Genomic DNA, 16583 nt, shown 5'->3' with positions numbered 1-16583 from the left:
TATATATACATATATATATATATATACACAGTGTATATATATATATATATATATATATATATATAAAAATATATATATATATATATATATACAGTGAGGAAAAAGAGTATTCAGTCAGCCACTAATTGTGCAGTTCTCTCACTTAAAAAGAAGAGAGAAGTCTGTAATTGGCATTGTAGGTAGACCACAACTATGAGAAACAAAATGAGAAAACAAATCCAGAAAATCACTTTGTCTGATTTGTCAAGATTTTTTTGCATATTATGGTGGAAAATAAGTATTTAGTCATCTAAAAACATGCAAGATTTCTATAACTTCTTCTTTAAGACACTCCTCTGTCCTCCACTCATTACCTGTAGTAATGGCTCCTGTTTGAACTTATCATTATAAAAGACACTTGTCCACAATCTCAAACAGTCACACTCCAAACTCCACTATGGTGAAAACCGAAGAGCTGTCAAAGGAAACCATAAACAAAATTGTAGCCCTGCACCAGGCTGGGAAGACTGAATCTGCAATAGGCAAGCAGCTGTGCAAGCAGTTGTGAAATCAACTGTGGGAGTAATAATAAGAAAATGGAAGACACACAAGACCACTGATAATCTCCCTTGATCTGGGGCTCTATGCAAGATCTCACCCCATGAGGTCAAAATGATCACAAGAACGATGATCAAAAATCCCAGAACCACAGGGGGGACCTAGTGAATGACCTGCATAGAGCTGGGGCCACTGTAACAAAGGCTACCATCAGTAACACACTACGCCGCCAGGGACACCAGATGTGTTCCCCTGCTTAAGCCAATACATGTCCGGCCCCAACTGAAGTTTGCTAGAGAGCATTTTGATTATCCAGAAGAGTATTGGGAGAACGTCATATGGTCTGATGAAACCAAAGTAGAACTGTTTGGTAGAAACACAACTCGTCGTGTTTGGAGGAGACAAAATGCTGAGTTGCATCTAAAGAACACCATACCTACTGTGAAGCATGAGGGTGGCAACATCATGCTTTAGGGCTGTTTCTCTGCAAAGGGACCAGGACGACTGATCCGTGTACATGAAAAAATGAATGGGGCTATGTATAGAGAAATTTTGAGTGCAAACCTCTTTCCATCAGCATGAGCATTGAAGATGAAACTTGCCTGGGTCTTTCAGCATGATAATAATCCAAAGCACACCGCCAGGGCAATGAAGGAGTGGCTTCGTAAGAAGCATATGAAGGTCCTGGAGTGGCCTAGCCAGTCTACAGATCTCAACCCCATGGAAAACCTTGGAAGGGGTTGAAAGTCTGTGTTGCCCAGCAACAGTACCAAAATATCACTGCTCTAGAGGAGATCTGCATGGACGAATGGGCCAACATACCAACAACAGTGTGTGCCAACCTTATGAAGACTTACAGAAAACGTTTAACCTCTGTCACTGCCAACAAGGATATATAACAAAATATTGAGATGAATGTTTGTTTTGACCAAATACTTATTTTCCACCCTAATTTGCAAAAAAATCTTGCTAAATCAGACAAGGTGATTTTCTGGATTTGTTTTCTCATTTTGTCTCTCATAGTTGTGGTCTACCTATGATATCAATTACAGGCCTTTATCATCTTCTTAAGTGGGAGAACTTGCACAATTGGTGGCTGACTAAATACTTTTTTCCCCACTGTATACATACAATATATGTATATATATTAGGGTTTTGTTTTTTTTTTAACTTTTTCCTGGGAAATGGATTTCATTTGTGGTTGGATGATCTTGACTTGCATGCCACTGTTATGACTAAATTCTTTAAAATTAGAGAATGCAATTGTCTGTATCAATGAATATGGTATTAAGGATCTCACTTGTTCACGTGTACATTTTGCTGCCAAGAGCTATTATGATCATTCCCTATAGAAAGATAATTTGTGCATTTTAATGAATTCTCAAATTTAACCTGAAATGTGTTATAGAATGGAGAAAATAAAAGTTTTATTCATACTCAATTTACTTTTCATATTTACATTACTTCCTTGTTATTCTTTGTTGCTCAGACTTCATTCTCTTAGCAGTGTATAGCTCCTTAACAGCATTTATTATTTAAAAAAAATCTATTGTGAATTTGAACTGTTTCATTTTTAACCGATTCATCTGAATTTTGTGGCTTCTAGGAATGTTTACAAAGATTACCGTTGCCTAGAACTTGCCTGTGACTCCCAAGAAGAAGTGGATAGCTGGAAAGCGTCTCTGCTTCGAGCTGGTGTATACCCAGATAGGCTAGTAAGTAATCTAATATTTACGTCAAAAACTATTTTATTTTTTGTGTTACATTCTGCATTTATACATTCTCTCTACAGTAAAAATGTAAAAACCAAACTCTATATATTTGTTCCAGTAATACATTTTTGCATGATATCTGGTGACTCTCTGGTCTGGCTCCTGACAAGGTGTCATAAGTGTGGGCCTTCTGTTTATGATGACTAAATGCTCTTTAGCTATATGTTTTTAAATTTTTTTACTATTATTAAAGGGTAATATTTCACTTTCTGCTTTTTGGGTAAAATTATCTACTGTAACTAGAGATTAGTGGATTGATTTGCGGGATTCTGGTCCATCAAAAGGTAAGTAGTCTCTAGCTACAGGACAAGAGGCTTATAATCTCTTATGTTCTGGGATCCCCGGTATGAATGGATATTTGAAAGAAACCGGGTGTCACGCCACGCTTATCACCAATTCCAGTCAGAAATAAATTAATCCAAATCTTTATTGCATTAGCAAGGTACAGGTCGCAGCCCCCTTCTTCACGACAGATAGCAGTCACTGAGGATGGGGGGCTGTGACCCCAGAAATGCATTGACCTGTACCTAATTAATGCAATAAAGACTTGGATTAATTTATTTCGGACTGGGATTGGTGATAAGCGCGGCGTGACATCCGGTTTCTTTCAAATATCCATTCTGACCACTTCAGGGCTGCAGCTATTTCACCTAGCTACCACCTGAATATAGGAGTTGCAACTTTCACAACTCCTTTAGGTGAGTGCATCTTGCTAATTATTATCTTGGTTTTATCTGGTAAGACCCTGTGCGCTTTTTGTTCCACAGCCTCTGACTTTCCTGGGATCCCCGGTATGGTATTTGATTAGCCAGGGCATAAGCAAGATCATTTGTGTGTCCCAGAAGGTAAGGGATTCACAAGCCTCCCATCCAGCGGCCAGAGACTACTGATCTGGGTGCTCAACCAGAGTCCCAAAAATTGATCTACCCATCTATTCCTGCAACTTATCATTTTTAACTATAATTTTAGTATGCCAGAAAATACCAAAAATATATACAAGTATACAGTTTTTATTTGAAAAATCTATGTTGATCTAGTGACCATGAGACCAAAAGTCTGTTGACATTCCTGGGTTTCCCTACTTAAATTACTGGTGACAATCAACCCAGAAGTCTCCAAATGAAAACATTAGGTGTGGCACGGATCATACTCTAGAATTCAATTACCTCTTATATGGCAATGTCTGTCACCTTTTTAGTAGATCATACTGTTACCAAGTTGTCCTAAGTGTAGATTTCTTAAAAAAAAGTCAATAAACAGTAGTAGTAGTAGTAGTAGTAGTACTTAGTGGCTACGTGGTAGATCTTAAAAACACACAAAATTGAAGGTCTCAGTGCTAAGGTGGATATAGCGTTCTAAGTTACCTCTAAAAATAGCCACCACTCATAAAATATTAACCCGGATCTTCATGGGCTGAATTCCATTCAATATTAAAGAGAATCTGCCAGCACAATTTTATAAGGTAAAATAAAGACATGGATGTAATACTGATTACATTGATTTTGGTGAACAAATCCACTTTGTGGGTCTTGTGTAACACTGTTCTCCATATTTTCAATAGTTGTCAGGTTCAGTTATGAAATGAGCCTTTTCTTGCTAATTTAGACCTCCTGAATTCAAATGTGACAACGACATTTTTGTAGTTGGCTTTTTATCTATTTTATCAAATAGTTATCCTTTTAGTGCTACATATAATTAATGCACAAAGAAACATTATTATTTTTGCAAATATAAAGATGCAGAATATTTACTTTTACCAATTTCTGATATTTATTTAGAAGAAACTTAGCAACAATTCAAGTAACTAAAACCTGTCTAAACCTTATTGTGAATTATAAACAGTTACAGAAATTACACTACAAAATTTGTTCCTCATTCAGGGACAACTCTTTTTTGCTTGTCTTTTGTACCCAGCAATAAACATTAAGTAGATTCTAAATTGGTTTAGAATTTACTTAATGTTTGTTCCTTGGTTGACTTCATATCATGATTAGAGTGCCAAGTGCACTTGAAACCCGTTGATAGATACAGTACACTATTTATGCAATAATAATTTGTAATGCAATTAATTTGAAGTAATAAAGAAAATTGTATGTTTAAGACCTGGATTCCTCCCCTTTTCTTTCCTAGTAGTTTTTGTATTAAACCTGGAGACCAAGTAAGAGGGCAACCACCTTTAAGTTACCACAGAGGGGCCACAAATGTTGGTCATAGTTCAGGTCCTTCAACAGCTTCATATTGGCATAGGTTTCTTTCATGTGGTCTGCATAACCAACTGGAATTGAATGTAGCACACTGCCATTATGCAGCAAGATGGCTGTTAGGCTTATTTTGGACGAATTGATGAAGAACCTCCATTCATTCCTCTGTATTATGACTTATGTTTAGAGCTTTCATTAAACTGTTGATGTTGTTGCATGCTAAAAGATTGCCCCCCCATAAAGAAATATTAGACAAGATCTTTATCAAGGTTGCAAACAAAGAAATCCGAACTAACATAAGAGCTCAGCCTTAATGGGGCTTTACATGCAGCACATCACTAGCGATGTCGCTCGTGAAAGCACCCGCCCCCGTCGTTTGTGCGTCACGGGAAAATCGCTGCCCATGGCGTACAAAATCGCTAGTACCTGTCACACGTATTTACCTTCCTAGAGACGTCACTGTGGCTGGCAAACAGCCTCTTTTCTAAAGGGGCGGTTCGTGCGGTGTCACAGCAACGTCACATGGCAGGCATCCAATCAAAGCGGAGGGGCGGAGAGCAGCCGCATGAAAGTCACGCCCACCTCATTGCTGGAGGACGCAGGTACGGTGTTGTTCGATGTTCCTGGGGTGTCACACGTAGCGATGTGTGCTGCCTCAAGAACGACGAACAACCTGTGTCCAGCACCAGCAACGATATTTGGGAAATGGACGACGTGTCAACAATCAATGATTTGGTGAGAATTTTGCATCGTTAGCGGTCGCTCTTACGTGTCACACGCAATGACGTCGCTAACGCGGCCGGATGTGCGTCACGAATTCCGTGATCCCAATGACATCTCGTTAGCGATGTCGTTGCGTGTAACGGGGCCTTTACTCTTGGGCAGATCCAAATCTCTAACAAAATTGTTCAGTCCACTTTGTGTTATAAGGTGTTGTTCGCATTCACCTGTACACCTGCACTGTCATTTTAATGATGAAGAAATAAAAGATGATTTTATAGTCAGTGAGTGCCCCCTCATTCTTTTCTCCTGTCTATGGATTAATGTACGCACTATATAGAGGGTTGAGCACCGCTGCACAAAGAGGAACGATTGCCACAAAATTAAACAGCTGGAAAGTGAATTATTAGTAGTAAACGTCGTCAGATCTTTGGTGTGGGTCTGCTCTATTTTCTCGATTAATAAGGTATTGTTCAGCTGAGGTTGCTGACAGAAAGTCTGGGTTGTGAGAGGAAGATGCTTCATGAGTAGAGGTGGGTGGACTCGCAGAAAACCGGGATCCGGATCCGGAATAGGTACCCATATAAGTCTATGAGAACTAGTATCCGGAGATTAAAAATGTTGGTAGAAGGGATAGGGGGGTAGGAGCGTGCCCAGTGTACTCACCAAACCTCCGTCATGACCGCATACTGCTTCCAGGTCACGCTTTCCCTTCCGAAGCCGACAATTAACCCTAATTGAATATTCACTGTTTTCCGGTGCGTGTAATTGGTTGCAGTTAGACATGCCCCCATCATGAGTGTCAGCTCACTGCAACCAATCACAGGTGCCAGGACGGCTGATGGGCGGGGAAAGCAGTGCAAGTGTCTGCGTGTAAGTATCGGTATAAAAATAAATGAATAAATAAAACAATCAGTGCAGGGTCCCCATATTCTGATACCAGCACAGATAATGCCCATGGCTGTAGCCCCCAGCTGTCGGGCTTTATCATAGCTGTGTATCAAAATAAGGCCAGAGTCACACACCTGCATAATTCTCTCATCACATCACCCAGTAGCCGAACGCTCTCTCTACAAGAGTATGCAGCTTCATAGAAATACATGACAGTGTGCGGCTGCCAGGTGATGTGATGAGAGATACATGTGAGTCATACAGCTCGTGTGAGTGCACCGTAAGGCTGGAGTCACACTTGCGTGAGTCTCACATCGCATCACCTGGCAGCCGCACACTCTCCTGCCAAAAGTGTGCATCTGCATAGAACTGCATGCAGCTGACCCGCTCTTGTCAGGAGACTGTGTGCGGCCATGCTGGGTGATGCAATGTAAGACTCGTGCAAGTTCTTCGCAAGTGTTTCTCTGGCCTAAGAGGAACCGCATACAGCTTTTATTTTTATTATTTAAATAAATAATTTAAAAAAAAACACGTGCGGTCCCCCCTAATTTTGATACCCAGCCAAGATAAAGCCGGACAACTGGGTCTTTATTCTCAGGCTGAGGAGACCCAGCCTAAAAATATCAGCCTCCAGCTGCCCAGAATTGTTGCATCCATTAGATGTGACAATCCTGGAGCTTTACTTTGCTCTTTCCGTTGCCCTGGTGCAGTGTCAGTTGGGGTAATGAGGGGTTATAACAGCGCACAGCTGCCACTAAACCTAGATTAGTGATAGCAGAGCCGTTTATGAGACACCCGCATCACTAACCTGTAAGTGAAAGTAAATAGGCACCGAAACAATCCTTTATTTGGAATAAAATACAAAAAAAGCACCCTCTTTCACCACTTTATTAACCCCAACACACCCCTGCAGGTCCAACGTAATCCACGCGAGGTCCCACGATGATTCAGCTCTGCTACATCTGAATATCACAGCGAGCGGCCATAGAGCAGCATGGCTGCCCACTGTGAATGCAGAATGAATGAGCCGCGATGAGCAGTGACTTGATGCAGGGAGACACGTCACACAAACTGGGGGCGCGTCTGACTGCAACCAATCACAGATGCCAGACCGGCCGGTGGGTGGAGAAAGCCGTGCATATGAAATGAGTGGCACAGGGAGGCTGCAGGAGCAGCATATAGAAGCGCGGTAGCAACGTACTGCCGGCCAGAGCCTCGGTAAGTATGAAGTGCTCGCTTCATTATTATTTTCTTTATTTTTCCTTTATTTTTTTTTTAATTTTTAGAGATCCGGATCAAACAGCCATAATCCCGGGCCTGGGTCCAGCACCCGGGCAACTTTGAAACCACGCGGATCCAGACTTTTGTAGTTCGGGCCTCCTAGCTCTACTCATGACACCAAGAGCCCCCAACTTCCTCACATGACTTGACTGAAAATATTTCTGGTGCTTTTGGAACCGGCAGTTCTTCTGCATGTAGTACTGGGCGTTTTGCAGATGGAACATTTAGATAAAGTGAAGTCCACTGCTTCTTCCATGAAACCCCTTTCTTGATGCGGGACATCATGCAGAAAGAACAATTAGTAATGGGATCATTTGGTTCTCTCCAGATTATTGGAACTGCAAAAGGCATAGATTGCCTCTTAACATATAAGCACTTGGTAAAATGTGCATGTATTGCTGCATATATGTGTGTGGAGCTCAACTCTTGTCCTGGTCTCCTATTCTGCATCCAAAATACAGGTTGTAGGGTGAGGCTGGTTTCACACTACGTCTTTTTAACATCCGTTGAAAACGTTTTTTTAGCGGAAGTACGGATCCAGTGCAAATGCGTTTTCATTTCAATGCATTTGCAATGGACTCGCGTCCACCTGCGTTCACCTGCGTTTGCGTGCGTTATAGTGCGGATCCGGTGACTTGCAGTTTTTTAACATGTTTCAAAAACGCTACTTGTAGCGTTTTTGAGCTGCGTCAAAATACTGCAAGTCACCGGATCCGCACTATAACGCACGCGAACACAGGTGAACGCTGGCGTGCTGATAGACAGGATCCTGCTTTTGTACTGAGCATGCCCAGAAAGTACTGAGCATGCCCAGAACCAGTCTCGCGTGATCTGTCTCTCTCTCCTCCTCCCTCCCTCACCCTCTCTCTCTATCTGTCTTTCCCCCTTCCTCCCTCCCTCCCCCCCACCTGAGAGCTGCGGACACTCGTAACCAAGGTAAATATCGCGTAACCACTTATCTTAGTTACCCGATGTTTACGTTGGTTACGCGTGCAGGCAGCCCTGCTCCTAGCAGCTGCAGACACTCGTAACCAAGATAAATATCGGGTATCCAAGGCCGATGTTTACCTTGGTTACCAGCGTCTGCAGCTGTCAGAAGCCTCCTCTCAGTCTAGCTCCCCTCACTCCCGATCACATGACTCCAATGCCCGCCCCTAAACATCCAGTGCAGGATCCTGCAAAATAACATATGCGTTTGCATACGTTATTTGCTGTAAAAGCAGGATCCGTACTTCCGCTAAAAAAACGTTTTCAGCGGATGTTAAAAAGACGTAGTGTGAAACTAGCCTTACCAAATCATGGTAGTAAAGTTTTTCCTTTGTGACACAAAAGGGACTTCTCCACAAATTTAGCAAAAACTATCCCCTTTGTTAATGGAAGTATAGAGTGGTGAGAGGTGGTAGTCAAGGGTGAGGGATTAACTCCAGACACTCCAGGACGCTATATGAAAAATACCTGGTCTTTCCTGGATGTGTGGACTTCGGCTGGTGTCGGTTGGCCAGGACTGGATGGTGATTCACATGCAGAAAGAGACAACTGTTCACTTTAAACCACAACTCTTTACTGGACGGTTTATTGTTATTCATAAGTTTACACTTCAGATAGCGGGAACATATCTTCCAGTACGTTACATTTTTGATTTGCATTAACAGACACAGTTCAAATTCTCTCTGAGTTGCTTCTGATCTAACTGGGCTGGTGAGTGCCAGTACAACCCAGTGCAGTGCTCTAGTCTACACCGTGACAGTCACCTTTCCTTCTAGCAGTCCATGTCTAGTTTCCTTAGGGGTCCGATAATGACCGAAGTAAAGCTTTGCACACCTGGACACCTAGAAGGATTTTGCTTGGTTAATTGACTATGTCACATTCAGTAGATGTTAACCCAGTACCTTGACGTTAAGGGGCCTGAATGTGAGACTTCTGTCCTCTGGATCCCACACTCTGGAACCTCTCCATTTATGGATCAGTATCTAGTTATAATGCTGTTGCACCCTGTATTTCCAGTCTCTTTCAAGATTCACGTTATTTTGTTTCTGTTTCTTTTGCTTTGTTGCCACAAGGCACCCACTGTGTGCGACCTTCACTACTGACTGACTATACATCTATCAGATATGCACACTAGGACTTTACTGACTTTTTCTAGAATGAACCATCCTTTCTCTATCAACTGACCTCTCCCAGGGTAGGCTAGTCCCAACACTTAACTATTTCTGTCCCTGTGGTCCGTTGCTGGGCAGACTTAACCTTTCACCTACATTCCTATATATGCATTATATGAATATTATACATTTCTCATTCATTACATTATACAGGAACACATATCCCATTATTAATGCTTATCACACTCTGCATCACAATACAATGCATTACACTTACAATATTGATATGATTGGTGTCTTCAGGGCAGGAACGTGACAACCGTTGTCCGCCACTCTTACACAAATATGAGCCATATATGAAAAAAGCATAAAGTGGTGAGGAAAAGGTTAACAATGTTTTGAACTTTTGACTTTCAGGCTCCATATCTCACCATCCACTACAGCTTTGAACAAGAGACTACTAATCTAACTAATCTAAGAGACAATATTCTTGGCTATCTCATACACAAATATTGGAACTATTTAGTATATGATTTAGCAAATGATTAGCTCAGCATTGATATCACCATCAATCGTGATCAAGTATTCAACGCCATTGGCTGTGAAACAACTGCAAATCATCAGGCTTCCTCCACCGAACTTGACAGTTCCTTCAATCTTTCAAGTTGTCAATCCATCAGCCCCTTTTTCCCTTGTTTCTTCCAGACGGACTTAATTTCATATTCTTATACTGTAATGGCCTCACATGATGCAGTTTGGCAATTTTTTTGGCCCAGAGACAACTATCGATGAGCTGAATGATGCAGCTTCTCTTTTTTGGAGAAATCTTCTTCATGGCTGCTCCTTGATTAAAACCAGTGACCTTTTGCTTGGGAATCAATGTAATAACAATGCGCTATTAGAGAAAATGAGAACAGGTTGTAAGTTGTAGCATGCAGGAAAATACATTAATCTGCATAACTAATTATATGCTAAATAGTTGCAAGTCATATTTGGGTATGAGATAGCCAAGATGATGAAGGTAGTCTCACACTCTAAAGGTCCAGTCACACTAAGCAACTTACCAGCGATCCCAACAACGATAGGGATCGCTGGTAAGTTGCTAGGAGGTTGCTGGTGAGCTGTCACACTGCGACGCTCCAGCGATCCCACCAGCAACCTGACCTGGCAGGGATCGCTGGAGCGTGGCTACACGAGTTGCTGGTGAGCTCACCAGCAACCAGTGACCAGCCCCCAGTCTCCTAGTTACAGCACACATCAGGTTAATTAACCCGATGTGTGCTGCAGCTAAATGTGCACAGAGCAGGGAGCAGCGCACACTGCTTAGTGCTGGCTCCTTGCTCTCCTAGTTACAGCACACATCGGGTTAATTGCCTGATGTGTGCTGCAGCTATCTGTGCACAGAGCAGGAGCCGGCAGCACAGGCAGTGAGAGCGGAGGAGGCTGGTATCAAAGGTAAATATCGGGTAACCAAGGACAGGGCTTCTTGGTTACCCGATGTTTACATTGGTTACCAGCCTCCGCAGAAGCCGGCTCCTGCTCACTGCACATTAGTTGTTGCTGTCTCGCTGTCACACACAGCGATCTGTGCTTCACAGCGGGACAGCAACAACTAAAAAATGGCCCAGGACATTCAGCAACAACCAACGACCTCACAGCAGGGGCCAGATTGTTGCTGGATGTCACACACAGCAACATCGCTAGCAACGTCACAAAAGTTGTTCGTTACCAGCGATGTTGCTAGCGATGTTGCTTAGTGTGACGGGGCCTTAAGCTGTAGTGGATGGTGAGCCTGAAAGTCAAAAGTTCAAAGCATTCTCAACATTTTGCTCATCAGTGTATAAACATGTCAATATGCTAAGAAGCAAAGCTAAGAAATCCTAAAACTGTATACCTTACACAGAGAGCATTTATAAAAAGTAGGTGATGCAACTGAAATTGGCATTACATCATTGGAGCCCAGTTGTCATATTTTGATTGGTCACTATAAGATGTAAGGGCGGCTTTGCACACTACGACATCGCAGGTGCGATGTCGGTGGGGTCAAATCGAAAGTGACGCACATCCGGCGTCACTTGCTATGTCGTAGTGTGTAAATCCTAGATGATACGATGAACGAGCGCAAAAGCGTCGTTATCGTATCATCGGTGCAGGCTCCGACATTTCCATAATGCCGGTGCTGCGACAGGTACGATGTTGTTCCTCGTTCCTGCGGCAGCACACATCGCTGTGTGAGAAGCCGCAGGAGCGAGGAACATCTCCTACCTGCCGCCGGCCAGAATGCGGAAGGAAGGAGGTGGGCGGGATGTTTACATCCTGCTTATCTCCGCCCCTCCGCCGCTATTGGCCGCCTGCCGTGTGACGTCGCTATGACGCCGCACGACCCGCCCCCTTAGGAAGGAGGCGGGTCGCCGGCCAGAGCGACGGTCGCAGGCCAGGTGAGTGCATGTGAAGCTGGCGTAGCGATAATGTTCGCTACGCCAGCTATCACAAGATATCGTACCTGCGACGGCGGCGGGGACTATCGAGTGCGACATCGCAGCATCGGCTTGTGATGTCGCAACGTGCAAAGCCCGCCTTAGACTAATGAAGGCTCAATAGACTAAATAGAAGTTGTAATAGACTAGCTACTAACAATGCAATTATGATGATGAAATAATAAAGATGCAATTTTTCTATAAGCCTGCATGAAAGGTGTCAGAAGTAATTACAACCTCCTTTGGATCTTTAAAATTAGAGCCAATCAGCAAATGTAAGCATTATCTTTGTTTTCAGCACCACAAAATTAGTTATTTTCAACTGTTTTCATTTCTAAATCAATTTGGCTGAACAATGTAATCAGCATTTGAAGTGTTCTACTAATTAGGTCTTCTCTCTGTGCACAAAATTTCTCCTCCCCTCCTCCCTGTCTGTGATTCCCCTCTGCCTACAGGTGGTGTCACACTCAGCGACGGCGACAACGACGTCGCTGCTACGTCACCATCTTCTGTGACGTAGCAGTGACGTCCCGTCGCTGTGTGTGACATCCAGCAACGACCTGGCCCCTGCTGTGAGGTCGCCGGTTGTTGCTGAATGTCCTGCTTTATTTTTTGCTCGTTGTTCTCCCACTGTGAAGCACACATCGCTGTGTGTGACAGCGAGAAAGCGACGAACTGAAGCGAGCAGGGACCAGGAGCCGACTTCTGGCAGCCTGCGGTAAGCTGTAACCACGGTAAACATCGGGTAACCAAGAAGCCCTTTCCTTGGTTACCCGATATTTACACTAGTTACTAGCACCGCCGCTTTCACAATGCCAGTGCCGGATCCCTGCACTCCTAGCCAGAGTACACATCGGGTTAATTACCCGATGTGTACTCCAGCTACGTGAGCAGGGAGCCGGCACTGGCAGCGTGAGAGCACACCACTTAGCGCTGGCTCCCTGCACACGTAGCTGGAGCCGGAGTACACATTGGGTAATTAACCCGATGTGTACCCTGGCTAGCAGAGCAGGGAGCCAACGCTAAGCGTGTGCGCTGGTAACCAAGGTAAATATCGGGTAATGGTTACCCGATATTTACCTTAGTTACCAAGTGCAGCATGGCTTCCACAGCGATGCGTGATGTTATGATCGCTGCTGCGTCTACTGTGTTTGACAGCTAAGCAGCGATCATAACAGCGACTTTCTAGGTCGGTGTTGCGTCACAGAAAATGGTGACATAACAGCGACGTCGTTGTCGCTGTCGCTATGTGTGAACACAGCTTAACTCTAGTGTGTGAAAGACAGATCACTGCTGAGATTTCAAACAGAGGAGGGAAGTCTCTCACGGACCGAAGGCAGGCTGAGGGGTCGGGGAATCATAGACAGGGAGAAGAAATCCTGTGCCCTGTGTACTGGAATCTAATTAGTAGAAAACATCAAATGATGATTAATGAAGAACCACAAAGTGAATTTCTGCACCAAAGGTATCAATTTAATCAGTATTACGCTGTGGCCACACAGACATTAATGCAAGTCGATTCATTTTATTAATGCAATTCGATGATACTCGTCTCCTGCTTTGCTGGAGTGTAAACCGACTGTCATGCCACCGTGATATGATCCTGCGATCACAGCACAGCCGCGGAGGAGAGCGCGGGCGCTGCAGAGGAGAGGGAGAGAGCAATCTCCCTATTGATGCGATTATCGCACTGCACTCGCATTACACCGTTGTAATACGAGTGCAATGCGATGTTTTTCTCGCACCCATAGACTTGTATGGGTGTGAGTGAAAACGAATCAGATTCCACCCGCAGCGATTGTTTTCTCGGTCCTATTAGGACTGAGAAAAAAATCGCTCATGGGCCCCATAGAGTAACATGAGGGCAGGTGGAATGCAATTTTTTATCACATTCCACTCTCTCTGTTTTTCTCGCCGTGTGTGCTCAGCCTTACAATGTCATTACAGCCTTGTCTATACTTGACATTGCAAAATCATGCTACTAGGTTATCTTTAAGACCAACAAATATTCCTATAGCTTAAAATATCAGGCTGAATAAAGGAGATGCATCTGAGTATTAATCAATAAACCAAGAAAAAATGGTGTTGCAGAATAGCTACAAATATTATAAACTTTATTGAACATAAAATGGAGGACTAACAACATACCACCCAGTTGTTATTATTATTATTATTATTAATAATAATAATAATTATTAATATTATAGAGCCATTTATTACATGGTGCTTTACAGGTGAAATGACCATATACCTATTGCAGTGCATTCCCTAGTGGGTTGCAGATTAGTGATGGGCGGCCCCTGACTGTAAAAGTCCAGACCCGTGCAGTTTCAAATATTCCTGAGTGCTAGGACCAGGCCCAGAATTCTCAGAGAATTCCGGGTATTGATCCGGCACTCGGATAATACAAAAAACTAAAGGAAAAATAAAGAAAAAATAATAAAGCAAGTGGGCTGTACTTACCGAGGCTCCGGCGCGGCTGTAACTGCTCCCGCCACCACTCATTCACTTCCGGGGCCGCTCATTACCTTCATTGCATATCCACTTCTTTCCCCGCCCTCCATCATCTGTGATTGGTTGCAGTCAGCAACCAATCACAGACACCAATGGACAGGGAAAGCAGTGCATATGTAATGAAGGTAATGAGCAGCCCCAGAAGTGAATGAGAGGCCTAGAAGCAATTACAGCTGCACCAAAGACTTGGTAAGTACAGCCGCCTTGCTCCTATCCCTCTATCCCTTCTACCACCATTTTTAATCGCTGGATTCTGGTCCCCATAGCCTTATATGAGGATCTGTGTCAGGCCAGATATCCAGGATCAATCCTGAGCCGGAGTCAGTTTTTTTAATCCAGTTAGACTCATTGGTTTTCGTTATCTGCGAATCCACCCATCACTATTAAATCAAACAAGCAAGGACAAGATGTATGACCAATTTTACCATATTAATAAGACTGCACCCAATATACATGAGCACAAACAAGGAGAAACAAGGGCAACGCAGTCATGGGTCACTCAAGGACCACTGAATCAATAGTCAATATACCAACTTTTGCAAAAATATCAAAAATGTTTATTTAACTTTAGTGCATAGCAAAAGAAGTAATATTAAATATACATTGAGGGAATCATAAACACTGATCAGGCTAAAGCAGAATCACAGATGAAACACAGATCACCGGACCATATGGGGAGTGCAAATATACTCGTATCATCAAAAACGGGGGGCTCCTCAGAGTTATTAGTACAAAGGCCATAGTTACCCATTTATACATTACAAGAATCGTATGCAAAACAAGGGGCATTGCAGCACATGTCCAGGGTGACAGGCATAGTAACATTCAGTTACCCATCACTCCGAGGGGCCAAAATCAATGCAGGGGAAGACCAGCCAAGGGGTAAGTTCAAATTAGCTGGAAGCACTCCCATCAGGGCACTCACCCATAGGTAGCCGAGACCGAGGAAAACGTGCCCCGACGCGCACGTTTCGCTGACTTCTTCGGGGGGCCGTGAAGTGGTGTGGATAAGGCTAGCATATGTCTTTAAATATCCCGCTACCAGGGCCGCTTAACAGCCATTGGACGCGCGCGAGGCGGGACTCCGGCCAGAGACCGCGTCATCGGGCGCTCCCGGAAGTGACGCGGGCAATTCCCGTGTCGTCACACAGGATGCGCGCGTCACGCCGTATGGAGGCCGGCCGACGCTGGTATGGTGGGAGTGACGCCGCGCGTGCGTACCGCTGAAGCGGCCATGAACGTGAAGGGCAAAAAAGAGGGCAAATCTCAACGAATGGAGAGAAGGTCTGCACCATAAACGGTTTGAGTAGGGATAAGCAGGGGGAGCGTACTGATGGAAAAATCGTCCCTCCCTATACACAGCAGCTGTATGTACAATACAACACGTAACATCTGCTAAAAATAATAATATAGCTGCCAATAGTATAAATGAACTAGTCAAATGGGGGAAGACGGAAACACCGTCCCTACATACATAAAGCACCTGCATTTAAGATATAACATATAACATATATTAAGCATAATGCAGCTGCCAACAGTGTAGGTGATCTAATTGGTGAGAGAAAATTCACACAAATATGAGCAAAAAAACTCCCCCCACCCCCACTCAGTCCATGATCCACAGGAAAAGTGCAGAGTGTTGTTTCTTCTCTCCAAGACGTGGCATAATCGTTATATATTGAGATGCCATTAATACAGTGACATGATCCTCCATATGTCCGGAATTCCATCAGCCAGCATCAGAGGATCTGACCACGATCACTTTCTCCAAATGGAGATTTATTCTTCTCTCGGACACTCCTAACCTCTAGAGCAAAGAAAGAGCGACGGGTATAGGACCGTCACTTATGATTCCAGAGAGGTATATCCTGAAAGAATCCCAAAAAGCGAGGAGGGAAAAATGAATGGAACCTCCAAACAGGGAAATCCATGGAGCGGGAAACATGTAGAATGCCAAAGCCAAAGCCTGTAAATGAATCAACACAGAAAAACAAAAAGAAAAAAGACAACACACCAACATTAATAAAATGTTTTAAAAAGGACACCGAGGCATACTACTAAAATCCAAAGCATGATAAAAATACTCAGTTG

At 43.6% G+C, this 16583-nt stretch overlaps 1 protein-coding gene across 1 annotated transcript in view; it reads left to right on the top strand.

Moving 5' to 3' along the window:
* DNM3 (dynamin 3) overlaps positions 1-16583 on the top strand; it is a 576617-nt gene that overhangs the window by 313167 nt on the left and 246867 nt on the right. Inside the window, exon 14 of the mRNA XM_075320993.1 lies at positions 2144-2252. Coding sequence (XP_075177108.1) covers positions 2144-2252 — 109 coding nt within the window. The remainder of the gene's footprint in view (positions 1-2143; positions 2253-16583) is intronic.

Source organism: Anomaloglossus baeobatrachus, chromosome 8, assembly GCF_048569485.1.
Source record: "Anomaloglossus baeobatrachus isolate aAnoBae1 chromosome 8, aAnoBae1.hap1, whole genome shotgun sequence".
NCBI lineage: Eukaryota > Metazoa > Chordata > Amphibia > Anura > Aromobatidae > Anomaloglossus > Anomaloglossus baeobatrachus.
This window is presented reverse-complemented; position numbering and strand designations above follow the sequence as displayed.